Source organism: Hemiscyllium ocellatum, chromosome 17 (assembly GCF_020745735.1).
Source record: "Hemiscyllium ocellatum isolate sHemOce1 chromosome 17, sHemOce1.pat.X.cur, whole genome shotgun sequence".
Lineage (NCBI taxonomy): Eukaryota > Metazoa > Chordata > Chondrichthyes > Orectolobiformes > Hemiscylliidae > Hemiscyllium > Hemiscyllium ocellatum.
Window position 1 is genome coordinate 30,493,971 of NC_083417.1, and position 20,876 is coordinate 30,514,846.

The window sequence follows — 20,876 nt, forward strand, 5'->3', positions numbered from 1 at the left end:
GGGCAGCACAATGGCTCATTGGTTGGCGCGGCATGGTGGCTCAGCACCAGGGACATGGATTTGATTCCAGCCTTGGGTGACCATGTGGAGTTTGCACATTCCCCCATGTCTGCATGGGTTTCCTCTGAGTGCTCCGAATTCTTCCCACAGTCCAAAGATGTGCAGGTCAGGTGAATGGACCATTCTAAATTGCCCATAGTGTCAGGGATGTGTAGCCTAGGTGTATTAGTCAGGGAAAATACTACAGTAGGGGAATGAGTCTGGATGGGATACTCTTCGGAGAGTTGGTGTGGACTTGTTGGGTCAATGGCTTGTTTCCACACTGGTAAGGATTCTGAGATATCTACGAACCCTAGATGCTTTGCCAATATTTGAATGATCTTTGCCTTCTTGACTTTGGCAAGCAATTCCAGCACTAGTTCATTTGCCAATTCTATCGGTCTGGCTTTTGTTAATTCTTATAAATCTATCAGGTGCAGATCTGTTAACGACAAAATGGTTTTCTACTTTGAAATGCAATTTTATTTTACTGCAAGTGACCTAATACGTATTGTTATCCTTTACTAATTACCCTTATTCCACATTTTATCTTGGACACTCATTCCAAGAATCCCAAAGAATATTATGACTTAACTGGAAGTATGTGTTAATATTTGAATTCCACTGTCCACAAACCACCAGAAATGTGCAAAATACTTAATTGAACTATTGAAATGGTCAATTTCTTTACTGACTGTTATTCAGAACAAAAATAATTCACACCAGTTGGAGCAATTAACAGAAAATAAGCATCAATTACAACACACTTAACTTTAACAAATAACACAAAGAAAAATTTACTACTCCGCTGCTATGTGGCTTAAACAATACTTCCTTTAAAACTCTGAATACATACACATTCACAAATAAAACAGAAAAGACAGCTGGGTTGACACAAATGTTATGGGTAGAAAAATATAGACAGGGAACCAAAATACAAAAATCAGAAGTCCATATCACAAACGTTCCTTTCGAATTTAGCAATGATGATGCACAGTTGGAGTAAAGTGAAAGTTATTCTTCAATTCCAAAGTTGCATGAATTTTTATAATTCATAATTTATCTTTCAACTGCTCTAATAGAAAGATAGAGACAGGTTGTGTGCACCAGCCTGGAGGTTTCTAGCTGCTTTGCAATCACAGATCCATAGCAAACTGCAGTTCAATTAATGTTGAGAGTGTGTGTGCTGGAAAAGCACAGCAGGTCAGGCAGCATCCGAGGAGCAGGAGAAACTACATTTTGGGCCTAGGTAACTTCATTAGGGCTTATGCCCGAAACTTCGATTCTCTTGCTCCTCGGATGCTGCCTGATCTGCTGTGCGTTTCCAGCACCACACTCTCAACACTGATCTCCAGCATCTGCAATCCTCACTTTCTCCTCCCTACAGTTCAATTAACCTACAGATTGTCGTCAGGCAGTTTCTCCACAACACAAAAGATTACTGGAGCCTCTCTGTCTCAAAGTATTCACATCATTCATTTGAAAAGTGATGTACTTTCACATAGTTAATAGTTGTAAAACTTTCCTTGTCTTTGAATTACAGAGCAGTGTCCAACTTCCATTCCAGTTTATAGTCCATAAAGCAAAAAGTCCCTCATTAGTAAAACTTTGACACCCAAATCTTTAAGCTGTCTACAGACTGTTTTGAAGGCCCATACAATAATTCTACAACATTATAGTTAGAGCCATTTGAACAGAAAAATTCTTAGACTTCGGTTTCAATCAATTCGATTCAATCCATGTGATTCAAGAAATGGCTGAAGGCATTGTATTGAGGGCTGTAGGTCTTGGCAACGTCCCAGCTGTGGTACCGAAGGTTTGGGTTGCAAGACCAGCTGCACTCTTGGACAAACTTTTCCAGTATGACTGCAGCAGTGGCCTCTTCCCAACAATGTCGAAAAGTGTTCTGTACATCATGTCCTCGAAAAGCAGGGCAAACTTAGTTCAGCCAATTTTTTTGTTATCAGTCTACTTTTACTCCTAAAGCCATGGACGTTATCAGTGACAATGCTATCAGGCAGGAATAACCTGAATACCTATGCTCAGTTTGGTCTTCACCAGGACTATAACTCCAGGTATCATTTTATGCCTTTGTCCAAAATGGACAAAAAAGCTGAATTGAAGAGACAAAATAAGAATGATTGTTGTTGCTAGAAGGCAACGTTTGATAGATATGACATCGAGAAGCTCCAGTAAAACTGAAGTCAATGGTAATCAGTGGCAAAATTGTCCACTGGTTGGAGTCATAACTAACACAAAGATAGATAGTGAGGTGTTAAGAAGTCAATCCTCGCAAGCCTATGGCATCAATGAAGGGGCTCCCAAAGCAGAGCCCTTGCCTCAATCACTTTCTGCTGTTCAATCATCTAGTATTCATTATGTAAACGGCAGAAATGGGAATTGTTGTTCACCAATGATTGCAATATTCAGTAACATTCACAATTCTCAGATATGTATTCAGTCCATGACCATGTGAGCAACACTTCAGCTGGTAAATAACAAGTAACATGCCAATCACAGAAATACCAGAAAACGAGCATCTCCAGCAAGAACAAAACTAACCATCATCTCTTGATGTTCAATAGCAATACGATCATTACTCCAAAAGAGAAAATGCTGGAAAATCTCAGCTCAGCTGAGCTTTGACAAAGGGTCAGTTAGACTCGAAACGTCAGCTCTTTTCTCTCCTTACAGATGCTGCCAGACCTGCTGAGATTTTCTAGCATTTTCTCTTTTGGTTTCAGATTCCAGCATCCGCAGTAATTTGCTTTTACCATCATGACCTCCCTCACTATCAACATTCTAAGGATTGTAATTGAGCAGAAACTGAACTTGACAAGCAATTTAAACACAGACTACAAGACCAGATCAGAGGCTGGGAATTCTATGATGGATAACTCACCATCTGACATCCCAAAGCCTGTCAAGCAATTATAGGTCAAGATTATGATACAACACCCTCCACTTGTTTGGATGAGTGCAAATCCAACATCACTCACAAAGTTCAACACTATTCAGGGTAAAGCAGCCTGTTGACTGGCACTCCATCCAGAACCTTAAGCATTCAACCTTCCATAAATGACACTAGGCAGAAGCAGCATTTTGCACAGACAAGATGCACTGTAGTGACCCAAGGCTCCTTCTAAAAGCCATCTTTCAAACCCATGATCTTTACTAACAAGTCCAATGACAGTTTGCGCATGGAACCACCACCACCAGCATGTGCAATTTCCATCCAAGTCATATGCTTGGGCAGAAACCTGAACCTCTGTCCTTAACACGTTACTGGCATATCTATACCACATGAACTGCAGTGGTTCGGGACAGGTCATCACTGCTTTAAAGGAATAGCAAATAAATGCAGGCAATTCTAGCAATGCTCATACTTAAAGAATTTAAATTTTAATAAACCAAAAACCAGTCTGGATATATGTGTTGTTGAAAAGCAAAGTGGACACAACTACATGACCATTGAGAACCAAAGAGCAAATGTCTCGACTCCCCCATCTCTTTTGATCCTAGCTTTTTCCAGTCTTATTTTATGAGACAATACTTTTTAATAGAAAGAAAATTCTGACACTACTTAAAATTTCCTGTGCAATATGGAATGCAAACAATCGTAGAACTATAGATAACTCTGGGATGTAACTTTGTTGCTTTTATAGGGATGACAATACAGGAGGAAAAGTGAGGTCTAATGCACAAGAACAACTAGAAACCTGAGGTAGTATGTAACTTGAGACTATAAATGGAATCAAATTTTATGGAACTGCCATTTTTCATAAGTCTGTTTTATGGATAGCTAAGATACTCCCCAATAAATAGGGGTAAACTGGAGGATCTACAACAACAGCAATAACTAAATCTGTTACTCACACACAAAAAACCTCAAATCTTAAAAGCAAATTAGAATTATCCTTTAACAACGTTTTGCGGTTATTGAATGACAGAATCAAGAAAAATTCAGAAATAAATTTGTTAAAAGGAACATAATTTACCCGCTCAATGCTATGTTGAAGGCGTAGTTTGCCACGCACTGCTTCTTGATGCCTGAAAAGTTCCTTCAGTGGTTCACACAAGGATGGAGGTGGTGCAATCTATGAAATTGAAATGCAGTTTTTTAAAGGAGCAAATAGCTTTCACATGTTTAATCATTTAAATGAATATTTTTCAAGCAGTCAACAAATATTGCAAAATAGCCACAGATATACCTTTTTATGTACTCTAGGTATGACTCTCACCATCAATTCAAATGTATCTTATTTATACTTCTGCAAAACGATTTCAAATGACTTAATCTAAATCAAAATCATAAAAACATAAATGGTTGTTTGACACACATTTTTGGAAAGTAACTTAAGCTAAGCTTGAAAAATCCTTCATTAAAAAAAAAAGCCACTGAGTTCCTAGAATATTTAAAGTAGTAGTTTGTAATGAAATGTATTTTCTTTCTTTACACATGGAGATCGCTGGAAAGAACAGCATTTGTTGAATATTCATAACTGCCCTTGAACTGAGTGATTTGCTAGGTCATTTTTGACAGTGGTTAGAAGTGAACAACATTAATGTAGATTTGGAATTGCATATAGGTCAGACCAGATAAAGATCAGATTTCTATCCTCAAAAGGACATTAGTGAATCATATACTTTATTTTCAACAATAATTCCTGAAGATTAGTGCTTTTTTAAAAAATTCAGATATAATATATTAAATTTAAATTTAACCAGCTGCCATAGTGGAATCTGTGGGAGAACATGGATTAGCAGTCCAATGTCACTGCCCCTCATATTATATATAAAGTGATATAAATGTAAAATCAAATGCAGCTTCAGTTTGGAAAAATGAATTGCACTAACAAGTTATTGTAACTAATACATATTATTTTGAAAAATCGTATTTGAATTTTCACAGAAAAAGAAAGGTCAGAAGCCACCACTGAGGGCAGGGAGTCAAAGTAGACCAAAATTTGACAACTAAACACTATCCAGTGACTAAGATGTTTCTTTTTAAAATACATATGGAGTTGGGCGAGATTGTGATCATTCAGAACTGTGACACTCTCCATCCTTGAATGGTTAATTAATAATCATAAAATGGCTCGCATTTGAAAATATATCATTTGGACAAGCCACCAGACCATGGGATGGCACCTAGCAAAGAGAAAATTGAACAGAAAATATTTTGCAAATAGATCAAGGCTTCTACTTACCACTGGGATATGGAGTTTGCTGAGAGGTTTTCCATCCAGCAAGTAAGAACCGGTATACGTGACATATTCAGCATAGCACTGAGGTGCTTGTGGGATAATACAGCACAAGATTTTACGCTTTTCTTCAATCTTTTTACGAATTTGAAGGTATTCAAAATAGGGATTTGATCGATCACTGTGATATGGTTCAATCTCATCCAATTTAATTGCATCAACAATAGCTGCCAATGTTTGTTGGATTATTTCTCGGGTTTGCTGTGCTGATGGGTTGAGAATCATTGGTTGATGATTTGCACGAGGGATTTTTCGTTTGCGTGGATGTTGCACATGTGCGTCATCCTCATCCACAACTCGCCCTTTTGCTTTTCCTAATTGAACTGGAGCAGTATCCTTCTCCATAGCAATAGCATTATTTTGTTTAATTTGATTAGCCAACATTTGTGCTCGGTTTCTTGTCATTCGTTGAGGAACTTCTTCTGCTTTGGTTGGCTTCGCAGTCTCAATTACTGGTTTAACTGTCACCTCTGTAGCTTCAAGTACTTTGAAAACAGTGCCATTTGCCAAAGAACTCGGAGTAACATCCACAGCTTTGTCTTCAAATTCAGGACCTGATTCAGCATGCTGCACCGAAAGCAGCTGAATACTACTCTCCCCAATATCTTCAGCTTTTACAGAGGTCTTTTCTACTGTTATGTTACTGACACTATCCACAATTTTGTCATCTACTATTATTGGTTCCATCTTTAGAATCTCATTATTAGCTTCACGCTCTTCCACTGATGACAAAGGAGGATAATCTATAACTTCAGTACTCGCATTCACAGTTGCAGAATCATTAGTGTCAGGTGTTTTAGCAATTTCTTCAGATTCAGGCTCTGTCATTTCAACAAGTGGATCTTCTTTGTCCTGTATTGGCAGCATTGGAAGTGAGAATGGCCCCAAATCAAGATCATCTATTGAATTTGGAAAAGAATCATTCCATAAAGGTTCTTCTTGGTCTTCAGAAGTAATATTCTGGTGTAGCTGTATGCATTTTTCTGATTTAATTGGTTCCTGCTGGTTTTCAACAGCTATAGAATGCGTTTCTGGAGTCACATTCCCAGTACAGTTTTGAGGAAGTAGCTTGCAGGAATCAAGTGGTGAATCTGTTCTTCCAGGAGAAGAACAGATAGTACCATCTAAAGCTGGCGATTCTTCCATTTGATCCACACATGTCATATCACCTCTGTCTCCATCTTGCCCCAAATGAGGGGTTGATATTGGACACTGGACAGGGGATTCAGGAAAAGGAGATGAAATTGATGAAACTGATGGCATTTCTGCGGTATTCATAGTTTCTGAAGGACAAAGGTGTTTGGAGGCTTCACCAAGAGATACTTGAGGTGGCCTCAGTTGCAACTCAGAACCTAGTGACCAATTCACTGAATGGTCCAATGAATTAGCCATAGGGCTCAGACTTAGCTGTTCAAATGTTCTGTGCGGAGAAGCTGGATAGCTTAGTTTACTCTGGACTGACTCATTAGGAGCAAATGGGTCTCCAGATGTAGGCAGAAAACTGGCACTTAAAGCTGAATTAGGAGAAGTCAGGGGAGTATTTGTTTGTTGTTCCGAAGAATCCAATGGCAAACCAAAGTCGGTAACTAAGCTGTCTAGAGATGGCTCTAGTTGATCATATTTATGTGATGGTGAAGGTTCTGTCTGCAAATGATTAAGTACACTTTCAGGCGAAGGGTTCAAATTTTCAGTAAATGATTTGACTACTCTAGAATGAGACTGCTCCAACTGTGGTGAGGAAATACCATACTCAGGGGAAATGTATGTTGGGGACAAGCCAGAGAACCTCTCAGACTGAACAATGGACTTCTCCTCCATTGGCTGAGGAATAGAAGCATCATAGTCTGCTGAGGCTGGCATACTCTGTTGCCTGTAGAATTTGTCAGAATTAGTGTTAAATTCGTCTTCTACTGACCTTCTGGCATCCATTGACAATGATCGATAGAGCCCAGGAACAGTGCTGGTTGGATTTGAATTCTCTTGAATGTTAGTGGGGGCATTTAGATAGCTATCAAAAAAGGAAGGAGAACAAGCATTCATGGATATTGTGGAGATGGTCACTGAATTCTGGGACTCTATTCCTTCAAACAGATCTGTAAGATCTTCGTTCACACAGTTAGGTGTATGGGGTGCTGGCAGCAAGTCCTCATAACTTGGACAAGAAACCACTGGAGTCAGTTTTGGAACACCTGTGGATCTATCTTGATCAGATCTTGGTGAAGCAGACAAATTCTCCTTCAACCCAGGACTAGGTAGCCAATCTTTTGCATCGGGACCAGAAACTGGCTGAGATTGTGTGTCTGGTGATGTAATTTGACTTTGCACTTGATCTTTAGTTTTTTTGTCTCTTTGTTGAGACTCAATTAAACTCTTTTTAGTTGGCAGATCAAAGTTTCTCCTACGTCCTTCTTCTGCATTTCGGAATTTTTCCCTTAACTTGGGATCACCTGATCTGTGCCTCAGCTTCTCTTTTAGTTTCATTCTTTCCTTATGTTTTTTGTGACGTTCTTCAATTTCTAGATCTTTCTGGCTTAGCATACGCTCAAAACTAGTCATCATTAGGTCTCCATCAACTAAAAGCTTCTCCTTAGGCCTGCTGTCCTTACGGGAAACTTCTTTTGATGGGTTTAATTTATCATTTTCACCGATTCTAAACTTAACAGATTCATTTTTATCCTTTTCTACACCATCTTTGACTTTTTCTTTTTGTTTAATGTCATGATTTTTGAAACAGTCATCTTTTGCTTTCTCTTTGTTCCCATTTAACTCCCTAACTGTTGAAAGAGAGTCTTTAGTTCCAGACTTTTGTTCTTCTTTTGAATGTTTGCAAATCATGGTTAATTCGCCATGTTTTTCCTTGTGCTTTTCTTTGTCATCTTTTGATTTGTCTTTGTGCTTTTCTTTCTTTTTCTTATCCTTATCCCTCTCCTTGATAGTGATCAAAACCTTTTCTGATTTTTTAGACAACTCCTTTTCAGACTCACCCTTATCTTTTTTCTCATTTAACACAACATCCACACTTTTGTTGAGTTCATCTTCTTTCTCAAGTTTTAGAAAATGGCTTAGCAAATCACTATCAGACATTATGGGTTCTCTTTCAAATGCTGAACCTTCTCTTTTTCCAGCAGAGTCTCTGAATTCCTCAGACTTTTCCCGTTTCTCTCTCTTTATTTTATCTTTCTCATGATTTTTCTTTGATGATGATGATGATGAATGCCTATTTCTCTCCTTTTCTTTACTCTTTTCATGTGTGTACAAAATGAAAAGAGAATCCTTCATTTTTTCCTCTCCAATATCATGATCAACATTTGCAACATCATTAAAACCACACGTTGCAGAATCATGTGTTCTTTCTGTGAAGCTGTCAGATGAAAATTCGCTGCTCTTGTCATTGGAATCCTCTTTCAATTCATTGAAAGTTGTAGTTTGCAGTTTTTCTGGGCATTTTTTTTCTTCTTCTATTGTATTTCCTTTTGAAAGCCTCTTTTCCTTCAATAAGAGTTCTTTGTCAACTTTATCCTTGCCTTTAGCTTTCAACTTTTCATCACAGGAGTGTCGCTTCTCTATCTTTTCGGGAAGCTTCAGCTTGAATTTCTTTTCTAGATTTGAATTTGTTAACACTCTTTCCTTCTTTTCTTTAAATTTATCACCCAGTTCTTTATCCTTTTTTTCTCTCTGTCTTTCAGATAAACATTTTTCTCTCTTATCTTTCCCACTATCTGAAATTTTGTCCTTTTTCTTATCTTTCAGTTCTTTATCTTTATGCTTTTCTGCTGAATATTTGTCAACTGAGCATCTTCTCTGTTTATCAGAGAGAAATGGCTCCCTCTCTGCCTTTGCCTCTTCCTTTTCAGGTTGAGTGTCACTTCTGCACATCTGATTACTGTCAAATTCACGATAATTTACCTCATCACCACTTTCATCTGTGAAGATGTCATTTGCTTTGCTATGCCAGCACTTTTCCTTTCCTATTTCCAGATCAGTTCCTTTTTGTTTATCTATTTTCTCTTTTTCTTTTCTTTCTGGAACATCTTTGTCTTTTTCGTTATGTTTTTCGATTACATTTTTCTCTCTTTCTTTGTTCAGCTCTAACATTTTTCTATCCTTGTCTCGGCTGAAAAGGTCTCGGTTCTTTTCTTTTTGTTCTCTTTTGTCTTTGAAACTACCCGGCTCTCTGTATTGCTTTTCTCGATCAGTATCTTTGTCTTTCAAGAATTTATCAATCAAGCTTTTCTCTATTTTGTCCTTTTCAATTTCCAATGAAGGTTTCTCCTTAGACTTGTCTTTATGTTTTTCCATTTTTATTCTGTCCTTCTTTTCAGGTCCCTCTTTTTTGTCTCTCTCTTTCCCTGAATAATGTCTCTCTCTTGCTTCGATCATTCTTCCAGTGAAATCACTTTCAGACTTCTCTTTGAAGAAACATTCACTCCCAAACTCTCTTGAATCACCTTTGGAGGCATCTTCTAGTTTTCCTTTAAGATCTTTCCTTTCCTTGCTATATTCAGGTATGGTATCTTTCCGATCTTTAATGTTTTCAAAGGTATCTTTATCTTTTCGGTCCTTAACACTTTCAGTGGAGTCTTTTCTCTTTTTATCTTTCTCCAGAGGACATCCTTGTCCTGACTTATGTTTATCAGATTGGTCCTTTTTCTTCTCTGCATTTTTTTCTACATAATCTCTATCTTTCTTCCTTGTGTCTTTATCATGGCGTTTTTCATTTAGTTCACGCTTTTCCTTTAACTTCAATTCCTTTTTCCTTTCCTTACTTTCTTCCTTCGTCGCTTCAACAACCAGTTTTCCTACTGCACCATCTTTGTGTTCCTTTAAGTCTTTGATTGGAATACTCCAATTATCTTCTTTTAAGTCAGAGAAAGAAGAATCAGATGATAAATCTGAAAACCAATTATCTTCATGATCAGATGCACTGAACCTATCATCATCTACAAACTGATTCCTGATTTTCAGATCCTCATAGTCTGATTCCTCTTTGTGAGTCTTTTCCTTTGTTAATTTTTCCTTGTCGTCTTTAAGACCTTTATCTTTGTCTGATTTTTGATATTTCTCACCTTTTGCAAATTTGTCCTTTGCCTTTTTCTTTTTATCATCTTTGTGGATTTTAAGCTTTTCTTCTTTGGAATATTTTTCCCTCTCTTTAAAAGATTTTTCTTTATTGACTTTAGACATTTTCTCTTTCTCCTCTTTTAGAGATTTGTTAACATCTTTAGTGGTATCTCTAATTTTCTTTGTTAGCTTTTCTTCTTTACAGGTTTTCCCTAAATCATCTTTAAGCAACCAGTCTTTTTCTTCAGGTTTGACTTTAAAAAGTTTTTCTCTTTCTTCCTTCTTCAATTCTTCTTTGTCATGTTTAACTACTTCTGGACTTAAACATTTGTCTGCTCTTTGCTTAGATTCGTCCATATTTAAACTCTCAGCTTTTGAAAATTTATCATACTCTGTCATAGTGCTCTGAGATTTCCCTTTCTCCTTGTCTTTTATTTTGTGCCTGTGCTTCATTTTATGCTTTTTAACAACTTTGCCCTTCTTATCAAATTTCCGAACTATTCCATCAGTGTTCAAAATCTTAAAGATATCATCAGTCACCTTCTTTTCTATAACATCTCCATCGATCAGATTTTTCTTTTTATGGACTTTCACCTCTTTTGATGGTTTAATAGACTCTAAACTTGAATCTTCTGAAGAATAATCCGATTCACTCGTTAGTCGCGTTCTCACAGACTCTGACAAAGAGCTCACATCAGACCACACAGGTGACATGTTTGATTTCCAACTATCAGTTCGCCAAGGTTTAGTATGTTGCTCTGCAAGACTGGGAATATGCTTTGATGACATATAGCTTGCTTGAGAGGAAGAGCAGGATGCAGGAAGTGAAGAGAACATTGTTGATTCTTTCAAGCTCATAAAAGACTCCTTCATGCTAATTCCACTCTGTATGGAACCTTTATCCTCTTCCTCACTTTCTGAGTCATCACTTTCTGTTGCAGATGAATTGAACAGATCTTCATCCTTACCCAATCTGACCTCCTTGTTTTTCACCTCTTTTTTCCATTTTTTTTTCACTTTAGTTTTCTCCTTTTGTTGCTTTTTAACCAGTGACTCTCTTTGTTTAGAGCTTGCATTCAGCAGACTAGCATGCACTAAAGGTCTGCTAAGAGGAGGAGAGAAACGTATTAATCTATCTTCTTCATCTGAACTGTTGGTGTCAGATAATATACGTCGTGGAGCTTTCTTTGGTGTTAGAAGAGGATTTTTAGAATAGGTTTTTGTCTCTAGTTTAGGAATAGAAATACAACTGTTTATTTTCATGTCCTTTCGATAATCTTTCTTGAGCAAATGTTTGTCATCAACAGGTGGTATTCTATCTTCCTCATCGTCCTCATCAAATTCATACTCATCTTTGACTGGTGTTACTGTTTTAGAGGACTCTTGTCGCTTGATTTTGTGCCTTAGGCCCTTCTCAAATTCTGAGTCTGTATTATTACCATCAATTGAACTGGATGGTGCAACTGAGGGAGCATCTTCATCTTCTGAAGTTTCTAGTGGCAATAAAGTACACATATATATAAGATACATACATAATTTTTCAAAAGCTTTAGTAAAGGATGACACACCATCTTTGTTATATTGATCTTGCTAAGGCTGGTCATAACATTTTAAGTCAATGCTTATTTTCAGAATAAAAATATTCAAAATCATTAACTTGAATAGTTTCTAACCATATTGGAGGACAGAGGAAGGTTGTCAACGGCAGGAATCATGCCAGATATGAAAATAACCCACAAAATCTTACTTGCTGCCCCTTCACCAGAACATGTACAATAAAATTACACAAATGAACAATCAGTTCAATAGCACCAATTATTCTGTCCAAAACAAAAGAAACTATCAATAAATTTGATGGGGAATTGAGGCACAGGAAAGTTCAGAATGTGAAACTCACTGTAGCAAATAAAAATTGAGGCAATCACATGGGGTTACATTTAAAAGAAAGTCAGATATTACAAGTCAGAATGGAATAAAAGAGTATTGGCAAGCTTAAATTGGATAGGTTAGGAGGATTTCTTGCAGGGGGCCAGCACAAATAACAAACAAATGGCTTGTTTGAGATTTAAAAAAATTTCAAAGCTGACACTTAGGAATAAATTGTCAGAATAATATCAACAATCTTTCAATTTATGATGGGGTAACTTACAGAAGACATGCAAGGTTTGTTGTATTATTCAAAAACTAAAGCACTGATTTATCTGACAAAACCACTAACTGTTTCATTAGTCAATATCCAAGTTTAAATATTTGAGGACAGAGATACAATTAAAAAAAAACAGAACTGAATATTAAAGCCAATGTATCTTAAAATATCTACAAATAATCATACTACAAGGAGAAACCATTCATGCCATAGTTCTTTGACAAAGCTTTGAAGCAGCAATCCAAACATTTTAGCTTATAGGCTACTGTTCTGAACATATATACACATACTTCTATACTGAAAAGAACTCTTGTGCATTAGGTAAACCTCTGTATCAGTGCTCTATCAAAGCTTGAAACCATTTTTGTTTCAGTTTTCCTTAAATCAAAAAGAAGGTTGAATCTATTTGAAACTGGAAATCTGTCATTTTTAATCTTGAATAAAGTTAGCTTAATAGTACCTTCAAATCTTTTAACTGACATTATGAAGATGCTCATTTCAAATGCAATTTGCACTTACTTGACAAGAACAGTTGATTTACACAAACTGTAGAACCATGACAAATTACAATTAAATGACAGATAAGGAATTGCATCTGTTAACTTAGTTTCACCTGTTGAACTCTCATCACTGGAGCTGCAGGAAGCCTTTCCCAGTAATAGGTTCACCATGGTGGGAGAATTGGCAACTTTGAGCGGTGTCTCGCCTTTTCTGTTACTCTGATGAGCATTCCCTCCATATCTCAACAGCAGCTTCACGACCTGAATAAATCCCAATAGCATTAATGGGTCAACAGTGTAACAATAACATTGCTCCAAGAATAGATATACATTCTCTCGTGAGGGTTAATGAGTAATTATTCAAGTGAAAAAAAGTACAGTTTTTAAAACTATATTTGGGCCAACTATCACTTTTTTTGTCAAATTAAACAACGCTGCATCAGAAAAGGCCATTATTAGAAACTCTACTGCAAAAAAGGTATGTTGTTGCCTTTCAGCTATTTGATTAAAGTTATAAAATTAGCACTGACTAACGTAAAAGCCAAGCTTGACACTAACAGCTAGATCAACTTTCTAGCTACCATTTTAACAGATTTTAATTTTTAAAAAAATAATTCATGGGATGTGGATGTTGCTAGCTAGGCCAGCGTTTATTGGCCATCTTTATTTGCCCAGAAAGTAGTTAAGGGTCAAACAAATTGCGGTGGATCTGGACTCATATATATGCCAGACCAGGTATGGATGATAGATTTCCTTCCCTAAAGGGCATTTATAAACCTGATAGGTTTCTCCCTAACAATTGACAATGGTGTCACGATCACCATTAAACTCTTAATTCTAGATTTTTTTATTGAATTGAAATTTCACCATCTGCCATAGCGGAATAATACCACTGTGCAATTGCCTGTCCTATGTAAGTTAAAATATAAATAGAATACAAAAATATAAATTACAAAACATTTAAAAAATTTCTGCACTGTATTTTCCAAATGTGTGTTGTGGCCCAAGCAGCAATGAAAACTTGGATCAAAAATACCAACAGTATACATACAATAATATATTGGGAGGTGAGAACAATCTAGCAACATTACATGTGAACTGACACCTCAACCTTCCTAGTGTGATGTAAGCTGTGATTTGTTTGTATATATATGTTGAATACTATTTCCTGCAAGCTTGTGCTTTGCTTTTGAGTTAGTAACCTGTGGGTTTCTGTGTGTCTAAAGTTAATTAGGAATTTACAAGTATTCCTATAGCCATGGTAATTTTGTTTAAACAGTGTTTGAGGCCATATTTTTGAATGAATGGGTTCGCATTCATCAGTAATGGATTTTTTAGGAAATGAGAAAGGGAAATAATGGGACCTCAAGATGTGTTGGAGACTTTGAAAATGTTTATGCTAAAGGGAAACAACCACAACACAGAGACAGAGACTTATAGTTTCAGTTTTACTTAAGGTTTGGGCAATCCTATCAAGTCCTTTGAATATGATGGTTGCGTAGTTGAGTGCTACTGAGGAGGAAAAGTTATATAATGAAATAGGTTACCTCAGAGGGATAAGTTTGTGTTAGTCCCAGACTAGATGTGTTGGGTTAAAATACTGAAGAGATTATTTAAAGCTGAGTTTATTTAATTTCAGATATAAACATCTGCTCTCCTGTCTAAAAGTTGAAGTTATATGTGACTTAACCAAACTTATCGATACAGATTCTGATGTGAATATTGTACAATGCTGTTTTGGGCACTGTGCCAGGTATGTGTTTTATAAACCAAACGAAAATCTGTTTTGTTTTCTTTTCAATTTGTAAAGCAGTGTTTTGGGACTGATGGCATTCTACTTTTACAGCGTAAAAATCTTTAAACGTGTATTATAATACATGGTTTGGTTTATTCTATTTTATCCTCATTTAGTTTGTTAATAAACTTCTGTTTTATTGTTAAAACAGAATCTGCAGCATTACATGCTTATGTTTCAGTGACAGACCACTTCATTAAAACCAAAACAAATTGAAATAAAATCAGAATATGAGTTCAAATTTGTCTAGAAATGACTTGTTTGGTGATCATATCATATGAGATGATAACACTAACCTCAGATTTTTGGTGTTAGCTGACAAGTATTTCCTCAATCTTTCAGAACTGCACATCAGGAATTAATTGGAGAAGTACAAATATATGAACTTAGTCCAATTTGCATTGAAACATAGCAATCCTGTTTCCAATTGTTAAAATGCAGTCACAAAGATATCATATAACGTACCAATGAAGATGTTAGGTATATTGGAAAATTTTCATCATGGATTTTGTCACAACAGCATATGCACCTTTGCTGCAAACATATGTTTGGATTTCAAGATTAAATTAAGCGTATTTGATTAAGAAGGTAATGCAACTGATCAATATGTCATATGGTTTTACAGCAAAATCTAAACAAATGGCTATTACAGCCAAGAATCTCTTGAAAATGATCGCACACTATTTGGACATTTTTGTCATCAAAACCATCACTGGTAATGGTATTGCCCTGATGTCCAGTAAGCTGAGCATGGTCAGGAAAGAGAGATCACAGCCAGAGTGAGTGACATCCTGGAATAAGTATATAGTTTGGGGAATGTGAAGGCAGCATGGGAATTTGGTGGAGAGAGGAACAGATGCTTTTTGCTTGCTTTTTGGTTCATGGTTTGGAAGATTTTTTTTAGAAACATGATAAATTGAAGCCTATGATTGGGGCCTAGCACAGAAGAGTGGCATATCAGGAAGACAAGTTGTCCTTTGGTTAATTGCTTCCAAATAGATGATAGGTTATTTTCAGATTGAAGGCTAATAAAAGAAATATTTACAGATTATAAACTAAAAGACCAGTAGGAAATTTTAAATCACAAATCAAGAACCAAAATAGAGATATACTGTGATTTATTGTATCTGCATGACGTTGAGAGCTGGTGGAACCCACTGTGATGCATAGCGAGTATTGGCTGCTCAAGGAATGTTGGCTCAGAGTCGATTAGCTGAACTTCAAACACTGTGAAACATCAGCAACGGGGGAGCTATCTGGGTGCTGTGATTCAGGTGACAGTCAAACTTCGTAGATTAACTTCCTCAAATTTGGCCAGTGGTCAGGGTCAGGACCATGAGATAATAAGGCACGTGCAGGGATCCAGGATCCAGGTAGTGCTTAAAGAGACTCAGCCCTTGTGCTTTTTTTAACAGATTTGAGATTCTTGCTACCTGTGTGGAGGACAGCATGGCTATCGGAATGATGAGAACCTGATCATAGCACTGTAGTACAGAGTGCCATTCAGGTGTGGAGTGGGGGCGGGGGAGAGAAGAAGAGGGGAAAAAGATATAGTATAATATAGTATGGTCAGGGGAACAGATGCCGTTCTGTGGCCAGGATTAAAGAGTCCTGACAACTGTTTTGGCTGCCTGCCGTTCAGGTTCAGGATATCTCATCTGGGCTGCAAAGGAGCTCCAAGTAGGATGAGAAAGATCTAGTTCATGTGGCCCATGTTGATACCAAAGATAGAAGTAGAAAGAGGAACAAGGTTCTGCTGAGGGAATATGAGCAGTGAAGGAACTAAGTTAAAAAGCAGGACCAAAAAGGTCACAATTTTTGAATTACTATCTGGAGCAACAAGAGTATTGGAATAGGGTCAACAAGTTTAAAGATGTAAACATGTGGTTCAAAGATTGTTGTGGGAGAAACAGGTTCGAATTCATGGGACATTGGCACCAGTAATGAGGAAGATTGGAGCTGCTCTGAGAGTATAGAAAGGCTCAGGAATCCAACTTCAGGCACAGAAGATACAGAGACAAGTATGAGAAAGGGGGCGGTCAACGCAAAATTGAGGGTATTGTACTTAAATGCATGCACTTTATGAAACAAGGTAAATGTGCTTGTCATGCAGATTGAAATTGGCTGGTATGGTTTTGTGGGTGTCACAGAGACATGGCTGTAAGAAGATCAAGGTTAGGAACTAAATATCTAAGGATACACATTTTATCGAAAGGACAGGCAGATCGGCTGGAGGGTGGATGTGCCTTCTTAGTTAGACATTATTTAAATCAAAAGCAAGGAATGATAGAGTTGGAAGGTGTCAAATCAGTGTGGGTAGAGTTGTGTACAGGCTTCCTAGCAGTAGTCAGGTTATGGAGCAAAAAGTAAATCAAGGGATAGAAAAAGCATGTAAAAAAAGGCACTTTTCCAAATTACAGAGGCTGTTAGCTAAGTTCAGTATCCGAGGACAGCCTCAAGCAAGATCTTGGATTCATGTCACACCACAGGTGACCCCCACCATACTATACACTCTCACACACACTGAAACATGCACTGTCTCACACAAACACACTCACATGGACCCTCTCTCAAAAACACACTCATGCACGCACACACTCACATGCACTCTCTCAAATGTACCCACAAGTGCATGCGTGCACATAAGCACACCTCTCTCCACACACATATAAATCTATGGGGTGAATTTGCTCAAAAAGCACACAATCTGTAGACACTCAGTGTGGCGTTTTATAAATTGCTACTTTGGAAATAAAACCAGTCTGACTCCAGGTTAAGACACAAACAGACTTGAAACAAGCCTCATACCTAAATTGCATTGTCTGACTTGAGAAGTCACCTTTATACTCATAAAGCCTGAAGTTAACTTGGCCAGTGACTTGAAAAGCAATTCTGGGATTAACATATTAAATCAATTGAAACCTGCATTTCCATTCTAACTGATTAAAGACTTAAATCTAGATGGCTATTGTTTAATACATTCATAGAAGTTATATGACCCTTTGATCTTTTACTTATAAATTCTGTATCCGATGTAGTCTCTCTCACTAACTGCCCGAGAAAGGAGCATGGCTCTGAAAACTTGCAATTTCAAATAAGCCTGTTGGACTATAACCCGGGGAGGATGATGCAACCATCAATGACACGTGAAGTCAGTTAGTGTGAAGCCACAGGATTTGGAAGCCTTTAAAAACCAGTAGAGGATAATTTTAAAAAGTTACAATGGGAGAGAAAATGTAAGATGAGGGCATGTTAGCTATGATATAAAAGAAGATTTTAAGAGCTTTTGGTTTGATATCTAAACGGTAATAGATAGGCAAGCGTGGATATTGGACTGGACAATGAAGCTGAAGAAATAATAATGGTGAACAAAGAAATAGCGGAGGAATTAATTAGATAGTTTGAGTCAATTTTCACAGTTCAAGATACCAGCAACATACTCGAACTTCAGGAGAATCAGGGATAATGACAACACGATGGCTTTCAGAGGTGTATTTTGTCCATTTTTTTTAAATGAAGAGAGGTTGAGACAGAGGTATTGAGCTATCACTTCCAAGCCAATAAACAGTGTGTGAGACCGTGGAATTTTGTTTTAAAAGTTAGAAGAATAGAATCAGCATAAATGGGTGGAGTCAGACTTCCACAGAAACCAGGGTTTTAGTTTCGCTTTCAATGTTGATGTTTTGAAGTTGGTTATGGAAACTGCCATGGATCTCTCCCTTCTACCGCAAAACACTTGAATGCTCTCTCTCTGCCAGAGTTTTCTCAAAATTCTTTCCTTCTGGACTGAAGAAACATTGCACGTGAGACAATTTACTGCATTCGCCTTTACCAAGTGTGTGTTTATGGGATGGTAATGTACTGGAACAGCTGCTGTTTAGTTGTAAGGCAACCCATTATTCTATTAAGCTTTCCAATAAAGTTAAAATTAATCCTCTTCCTTTTATTTGTATTTTTAACTGAAGTGTAAGGTGAAAGTGCATTTTGCTTGAAGCCTTGGAGTGTAACCAACTGAATCACATCTGGAATGCAGCACCTGAAAGCTGTCTGTAAATAAGAGTTTAGGCTGTCTCCTTTATATATTTTGGGAGATTTGATCTGGTCCATAACAGGGGGCAGAGGTCAATGTAGTGGCCAATACTAAGGAGAGGGTGCTGGGGAAGGTGAAAGGCTTTAAGGTGGACAAATCATCCAGACCGGAATTCTAGAAGAGATAGCTGAGATAACTGTAGAGGCATTGGCCATAGAGTCATACAGCATGGAAACAGTCCATACTGATCAGGTTTCCCAAACTAAGCTAGTCCTACTTGTCTGCGTTTGGCTCATACCTGTCCAAACATCTTTTAAATGTAACTGCACCTACATCTACCACTTCCTCTGGCAGTTTATTCCATATACAAACCACCCTCGGAAAAGTTTGACCCTTGGGTCCCTTTTAAATCTTTCTCCTCTCACCTTAAACCTAAGCCCTCTAGTTTTGGACTAGCCTACCTTAGGGAAAAGACCTTTGCAATTCACATATGTTTTTCTCCTCATAACTTTATATACCTCAATAAGGTCACCCCTCAACCTTCTAAGCTCCAGTGAAAACAGTCCCACCTTATCCAGCCTCTCCTTATAATTCAAACCCTCCAGTCCTGGTAACATCCTTGTACATCTCTTCAGCACCCTTTCCAATTTAATAATAGGCTACCTATAGCAGGGTGACCAGAACTATACACAGTACTCCAAAAACAGCCTAACCAATGTCCTGTTAAACCACAACATGGCATTCCAATTCCAGTACTGAAAAGCCAAAAAGAACTGCAGATGCTGGAAATCAAACAAAAACAGAAATTGCTGGAAAAGCTGAGTAGATCTGGCAGCATCTGTGGAGAGAATCAGAATTAACGTTTTGGGTCCAGTGACACTTCCTACAAACTCTGTTACTGCCAGACCTGCTCAGCTTTTCCAGCAATTTCTGTTTTTGAACTGAATACTGAACTGAGGGCATTGTTGCTAAGTTTGCAGATGAGACACAGATATTGGGAGGGACAGGTAATGTTGAGAGGGTGGAAGAGGTTGCAGAAAGACGTGGGTAGGTGTGGAGAGTGGACAAAGAAGTGACATACGGAACACGATGTAGAAAAGTGTGAGGTTATGCACTTCGGTAGGAAGAGTAGAGGCATAATTATTTTCTAAATGGGGAAAGGCTTTGCAAATCTGATGAACAAAGGGACTTGGGAGTCCGAGCTCAGACTTTCAAGTTTACCATGCAAGTTCAATTGGCAGTGAGAAAGTAAAATTCAATGTCAGTATTCATTTCAAGAGAGCTACAACATAACAGAGATATACTGCTGAGGCAGTATGAGGCTGTGGTCAGATCCTATTTGGAGTATCGAAAGCGGTTTTGGGCCCCGGATCTGAGAAAGGATGTGTTGACAAAGGGCTGCAGAGGAGGTATGCAGTAATGATGCCAGGGATGAAGTGCTCTCTGTCAGTACTGGATGGACTGGAGATCCACAATCCTCACTTCATTGGATTGACATGTAACTCCAATTCCAGAGTAATATGGTTGACTCTCAATTCTCTATAAAATGGCCTAGACAGCCAGTTAATTGGCAACTAGGGAGGAGTAACAAATGCCAGCCTTCGCAGTGATGCTCATAAATCAGTTTTTTTTAAAAAAAACTCCATGGCCATCACATTCTGAATGGGACTTGAAGAGAGATATTCTGGACCAGAAATGGGATATGACCAATGCACCCCAAAAAACACCCTTTTGCACTTAACCCTTAGATGACAGTTTCATCACACAATTGGGACTTAACAAGTTTTAGTATTAAAATGGGAAGGGATGGAAGAAGGTCCAGTAATTATGGTAATAGAAATTGTCAATGGGACAAGGCATGAAATTAACTGTTTAACATGAAACAGAGAAAGGAAAATCCTAAGCACTAAACCTGTTCATCTTTATGAGATTCTTATTAACACACAGCTTTGATAATCTCACCAAAGCTGCCAGTGATGTGAAAAAAAAAGATAAATTCTCACCTACTTGTTAGCCTAGGGAATATTGTGTATGTTTCTTT

The 20,876-nt window shown here is 37.6% G+C and overlaps 1 protein-coding gene across 1 annotated transcript in view; it reads right to left on the bottom strand.

Moving 5' to 3' along the window:
• ankrd11 (ankyrin repeat domain 11) overlaps nucleotides 1-20,876 on the bottom strand; it is a 213,297-nt gene that overhangs the window by 29,236 nt on the left and 163,185 nt on the right. The window contains exons 8-10 of the mRNA XM_060838042.1: nucleotides 13,124-13,271; nucleotides 5,250-11,857; nucleotides 4,038-4,136 (exon numbers count right to left, since the gene is read on the bottom strand). Of these exons, the coding sequence (XP_060694025.1) occupies nucleotides 4,038-4,136; nucleotides 5,250-11,857; nucleotides 13,124-13,271 (6,855 nt within the window). The remainder of the gene's footprint in view (nucleotides 1-4,037; nucleotides 4,137-5,249; nucleotides 11,858-13,123; nucleotides 13,272-20,876) is intronic.